The sequence below is a fragment of the Hevea brasiliensis genome, chromosome 17 (assembly GCF_030052815.1).
Source record: "Hevea brasiliensis isolate MT/VB/25A 57/8 chromosome 17, ASM3005281v1, whole genome shotgun sequence".
NCBI classification, from domain to species: Eukaryota; Viridiplantae; Streptophyta; class Magnoliopsida; order Malpighiales; family Euphorbiaceae; genus Hevea; species Hevea brasiliensis.
Window position 1 is genome coordinate 22,502,294 of NC_079509.1, and position 6,154 is coordinate 22,508,447.

Below are 6,154 nucleotides of genomic sequence, written 5' to 3' on the forward strand. Positions count from 1 at the left end.
TCTCTTCCTCTTCATCTCTCATTAATTCAAAGAGATTAGCCATCAATCTCTTGAATTAAAAATACTAGAAATTGTTTCTAGTGTCCTGTTTACATCTTTAATCTCTTAAAAGGAAAAACTTGATTTTTTAATTAATAGAAAAAGCTTTAGAAGCTGTTCAAGGGCTGCCATAGGTGTTCTTGGTGTGGACAAGCTACAAGGACAACATCTGGTGTCCTGAAGACGCATCTCAAAAGCGCAAATACACTGCAGTGCATCAAGAAGTTAGTGTGTTTATTCTTGATTTAATCTAGGGTTCTAAAATTAATCTGATTAATTTAAAAATCTTAAATGGCAAATACAGATCCAAAAACATATTAAAAGAGTTTTAATATGTTGTTTATCATTGAAATCAAATAGATAAAAATAAATCTTGCATGATGCATGTAACCCTAGGTGAAAATTTTTAAATTCAATGGTATAAATTTCTGTTTTTCACGTTTCCGTTCCTTCACAACCTACCTATACAGAAAAGATTTTGAAATTGTTTTACATGGATAAAGCACATCCTTTAAGTACCTCAATGGATGTTTGATCACTTGATGTGAATAAATATCCGTTTCGGCCTCAAGAAAATGGTGAAGAACTCTTTGGTCCTAATATACCATAACTGAGTGCAATCGGTGCATTTATGTATCTTGCCACTATTACTAAATATAGCATTTTCTGTTGATATGCTTGCAAGATATTGTTTCGCTCCTACTCGGAGACATTGGAATGGAATTAAGCATATATTGTGATATTTAAAAGGAACAATTAATATAGGCTTGTTTTATTCCAATAAATCTAGACCAGATCTAATTAGTTATGCAGATGTAGGGTGTTCATCTAATTCACACAAAGCAAGATCCCAAATAGGCTATTTATTCACTTTTGGTGGTACAGCTATATCATGGCGATCTACAAAACAATCTAGAGCTGCTACTTCTTCAAATCATGCAGAAATAATAGCCATTCATGAAGCAAGTCGAGAATGCATTTGGTTGAGATCCATAACTCATTTTATTCGAGAGAAGTGCGGCTTACAATAACATACCCACAGTATCATATGAAGATAATGTAGCATGCATAGCCTAGTTAAAGGGAGGATTCATCAAGGGAGATAGAACTAAAAATATTTCACCAAAGTTCTTTTTCACACATGATCTTTAGAAGAGTGGTCAAGGGAGATAGAACTAAAAATATTTCACCAAAGTTCTTTTTCACACATGATCTTTAGAAGAGTGGTGATATTGATGTGCAACAAATTTATTCAAGTGAAAATCTGGCAAATTTGTTTGCCAAGTCTCTACCGATTGCAACATTTGAGAAAACGGTGTACAAGCTTGAAATGCATCAGCTTAAGGTTTTAAAAGCACATCTTCATAAGTGGGAGTTAAATTTTTAGGTACAAAGAATTGTACTCTTCTTCCTAGTAAAGTTTTAATGAGACATTCTGTAACACCCTAGGCAAATCCCACATCGACAAAACACGGGAGAGATGCTGGGTTTATAAGTTGATGGTTCGTAACCCCTATTGACGCGTTTTAAAATCGTGAGGGCTTCGGCTCAGAGCGGACAATATCACTAGTGGGTTGGGCCATTACATTTGTGGTATCAGAGCCGCTCCGCGTGCAACCTTGAACGATGGTGGGGCAAACCTCAGCGAGGACACTGAGTCCCATAAGGGGGGTGGATTGTAACACCCTAGGCAAATCCCACATCGACAAAACACGGGAGAGATGCTGGATTTATAAGTTGATGGTTCGTAACCCCTATTGACGCGTTTTAAAACCGTGAAGGCTTCGGCTCAGAGTGGACAATATCACTAGTGGGCCGGGCCATTACATTTGTGGTATCAGAGCCGCTCCACGTGCAACCTTGAACAATGGTGGGGCAAACCTCAGCGAGGACGCTGAGTCCCATAAGGGGGGTGGGTTGTAACACCCTAGGCAAATCCCACATCGACAAAACACGGGAGAGATGCTAGGTTTATAAGATGGAGGTTCCTAACCCCTATTGACGCGTTTTAAAACCGTGAGGGCTTCGGCCCAGAGCGGACAATATCACTAGTGGGCCGGGCCATTATATTTGTGGTATCAGAGCCGCTCCGCGTGCAACCTTGAACGATGGTGGGGCAAATCTCAGCGAGGACGCTGAGTCCCATAAGGGGGGTGGATTGTAACACCCTAGGCAAATCCCACATCGACAAAACACGGGAGAGATGCTGGGTTTATAAGATGGAGGTTCCTAACCCCTATTGACGCGTTTTAAAACCGTGAGGGCTTCGGCCCAGAGCGGACAATATCACTAGTGGGCCGGGCCATTACACATTTTTTGTGAATGGACATTCAAGGAGGAGCGTTATACATCTATATTTATGATGGATGTCCATTTATATTTTTAATGAATTCATTTATTTTCTCTGTAACTTTATTTAATAGACTATTCAATATTATATTTCTTGAGATATAACATATATCCTATAAATAGGGGTTTCTTTAATTCTATTATCATTCATCTTCTGATCATAAAATAAAATTCTCTCTATTTTCTCTCTAATTTTTTTTTTTATCTTTGATTGTGATTATTTTTATAATAAAATTGACATTTTTTTGGGCTTATTTTTTCTCTAACAACATTTGTTTGATGGGACAATATGCTATGAGAACCCCAATGCAATTTGTGTCTTCTTATATACCATGCTATGTTGATTAATAGTTTTAATTGTACATTAGAATGATAAATTGTTTTTTTATTAAATATTAAGATTAGTTTGATAATTATTAACCCCTGAAATCAAGATTTAAATTCTAATTAATAAGAAAAAGTAAATCTAATAATCAATGAGCTCCCTTCCTTTCGTTTATGGTTAAGCTGTACACCTCAAAAAGCCCTACGAACGGATATGGGCATTTTAAAACATGGCCACAAAAGAGCTGCAGATAGATAAACTGAAAAAGCAGGACAGTTCTACGTTTAACTGTTTTGCATTATACAACACTAGCGCTTTCAGGAGAGACCTAAATAGAATTGCCTTCCATGGCTACCACCATCAAGCCCTTTTTCCCATATTTTCCTTTTCCGAAACAGATTATTGCATCTAACTCTCCATGGATTTCCTGTAAACCCATCTCAGATTCAGTGGCTAATTTGCCCGTTTCTCGCTTGGCTAGACAGCAAGGGCAAGTTGCAGTCTCTGTTTCGTTCAATCCTTCGGGAAATTTTGATCTTTCTTTATATGATGATGAAGAAGGTAAGTATAAGTTTGCTTTGCTTAGTCTTTCAATAAGTTATCAGTGTTTATAATTGTGTAATTATTTGTCGCTCAATACTGTAATTGCTTTGCGCTTTTTGGTGTTTCATAGTTTTAGCTCAGTCTTTTAAAACTCCATTTGAAGATAGCATGCAAGAATAAAAAGCTTTCACAACTAGAAATTGATAACCAAATATGAAAGAGAACTATATATATAATTCTTCAGCGAGAAATACTTCAAAATGAAGTAAGAAGACCAACTTACATATTTAGCCCTTCTGGGTCATGTTCAAGTTTAGAACTTGAGCATATCTTTTGCGTTTCTGGAGATTTTCCTGTGAAGTAGATATACCTGCATTCTATCAAACTGAATTGAATTGCCGGCAGATGCAAGAGTCCATGAAGCTTGGACTAACCATTGCAAGGTAGATTATTTGTCATCCACATTATAACCACTTTGAACTTGTATTCTTTTGATGTGGGACTCTTGACACATTCGCCAAGGATTTTAGGAAAAGCATGTATGAAATTGACATAGATGCGTTTGGTTTAAGAAAACTAGCTCGAGCACAATATTTCACTTTTTATTCTCTAATTTTCTTTAAATTGAACTTCAATTAAGTATGCAGAAGAGGAATCAGAAATGCTCATAGTTTGGTGATCAATAGTTGAGCTGAAATGATCCATGGAATATTGAATTAAACCTTTCTGTTTGCATTATCTGTTTGAGTGAGTTAGTTAGTTATCCTTGACATTGACAGATTCCGCTTCATTTTCACCTCCAATGCCCCCAACTGAGGGTCGATTTGATGTTGTTATCAATAACGATGTTATTGGCCGTCTTGATTTATCCCCCTTTCACTCGGTTACAGGAATTACTTCACCTTCATCAGGTAAGCCCAAAACCATGCTTAAAAGAGTAATTGTTAAATGCTGCTACATGGCCCTGATGAAGTTTTCCTGTTAACTTTGCTTTAGCTGAGCCTAAAGAATTTCTTGAGCGTACAATTGGATTCACCATTAACTATACAAGAGAAGATCAGCATGATCCTCGAGAACTATCAGAATTTCCTGATATAAGACTCTGGTTTGTGAGACTTGATGCTACTTATCCTTGGCTACCTGTCTTGTTAGATTGGAGAGCTGGAGAGCTTGCCCGTTATGCAGCCATGTTAGTCCCTCACCAGGTAATAGACAGTCGACGAGGGTATATGTATATGATTCGGTAGTCGATGACGGTATATGTATATGATTCGGTAGCCTAACTGCATTTTTAATGACCTAACTTCGGAGATTGTCTGTTTGGCAGATGAATATGAAAATGGGTGTTGTTTTTAATCCTGAGGCATTGGAATTGTTTATCATGGAGAAAGTTTTCATTGTATATTCTTGGTTGAAGCAGCATAATTTTCCAAAGCCTAGACTGAAGACGAGTGACATGGCCAGGATGCTTGGATTTGGGATAGGAGATGAACTTTTTGAATTGGTGGATCAATCCCCACCTGCTTTATAAACAGGCAATGCTAAATCTGACAACTTTTTTCCATAGGCTGATCAGAAATTTCCTATGACGCCTCATGATGGAGTTTGAAGATATATCGTATAAGCTGCTGGGTGTCAATTGGCATCTTGAAGGAGCTGCAACCAACAGTCAGTCACTGCTGAGAAGCAGCTGCTTGGAAGAGATCTCTGAAGCACCACACCAACAGACGCCGAGTTATGCCATATACAGCTATACACTCTTATGAGTGCTTGATTCTTTGTACCTTCAGCAGTAGATTTGTGCAACCTTTAATGAACTTCAGAATCCAGATAAAAGAAATAAGAAATATTTAATGCAATGTGCATTAGAAGATTTTCGTTGAAAATAATTTGAAATAATCTGCTTCTCTCATCTCTGCACATTTGCAATTGATAATACCAAATTATGCTTCAGATGTCTCACACTAGACAATCACGATTTTACCTCATTTCTTGGTCTTCTCTTGCTTTAATTCATAATCTGCATATTTTGATGAATGAAAAAGAAATGGCATGAACATTTATAGTGTAGAAAGTAAAATACATACAGAAAATATCACCAATCTTGTCTCAATAAAATAGCTTGGATTTCCAAAGGAAATCAAGTTGGCAACTTTCGACTGTTCTCAGATAATAGCAAAGCTTCTATAACATGGATGAAATCTGTAGTGTATGGCAATGGCGTTCAGTTGTTATGAGTATATATTTGTTATAATTAAGCATAATGAGAATCTATTTACTCTTCTATCACTTGCCATTTCTATTGTGGATGAGGCTGCAAACTAAAACAGCTGCGTCTAAAATGTACTCGGGCAGTATTACATAGACCCAAATTTATAAGAGGGATGCCAGTCATGGCTTTGCAAATTTAAGCCCCAGCCCACTATTGAAATTTTACACCTGACTTAATATCACATCTTATCATGCACCATCTGCTACAATACAAACACAAATGGCTAGGTAGAGATTTTGTTGCTGAAACATTTGCTCTAAGCTTTGTGGTATTTGATAATCCTGAAGTCAGGATTCTCATCCTCTTTTTCTCTTTAACTTTTATTCTATATGTTATATGTTAATTTTCAGTTTTTAAGTCATTCTGTTATCTGCATACAACTTAGCTATTACACTAAACAAGGGGAATGTGGACGACTCATCCTTCGGCAAGCAAAGTTCTATTGCAATTGGTGGCGTGTTGAGAGTGAGAGATGATACTGATATTCTACATTCTCTTTTTTCCTTGCATCATTGGTCCTGCATATTCAAATTAACGAAGCATGATTAAAAGCGATTTGCAAAGCTCTCACACTCTCTGTGCGACACCTTTTCCTTTGGTTCAACTGTAGTTCTATCATTATAAAA

At 36.9% G+C, this 6,154-nt stretch overlaps 1 protein-coding gene across 1 annotated transcript; it reads left to right on the top strand.

The window, feature by feature from the left end:
• The first annotated feature begins 2,938 nt into the window (after positions 1 to 2,938).
• On the top strand, positions 2,939 to 5,145 carry LOC110641886 (protein CHLORORESPIRATORY REDUCTION 6, chloroplastic). The gene is made up of 4 exons (XM_021793752.2): positions 2,939 to 3,274; positions 4,036 to 4,167; positions 4,253 to 4,461; positions 4,584 to 5,145. Exons 1-4 carry the CDS (start codon positions 3,061 to 3,063, stop codon positions 4,785 to 4,787), a joined length of 759 nt encoding a protein of 252 aa, XP_021649444.1. The 5' UTR covers positions 2,939 to 3,060; the 3' UTR covers positions 4,788 to 5,145.
• The last annotated feature ends 1,009 nt before the right edge of the window (positions 5,146 to 6,154 follow it).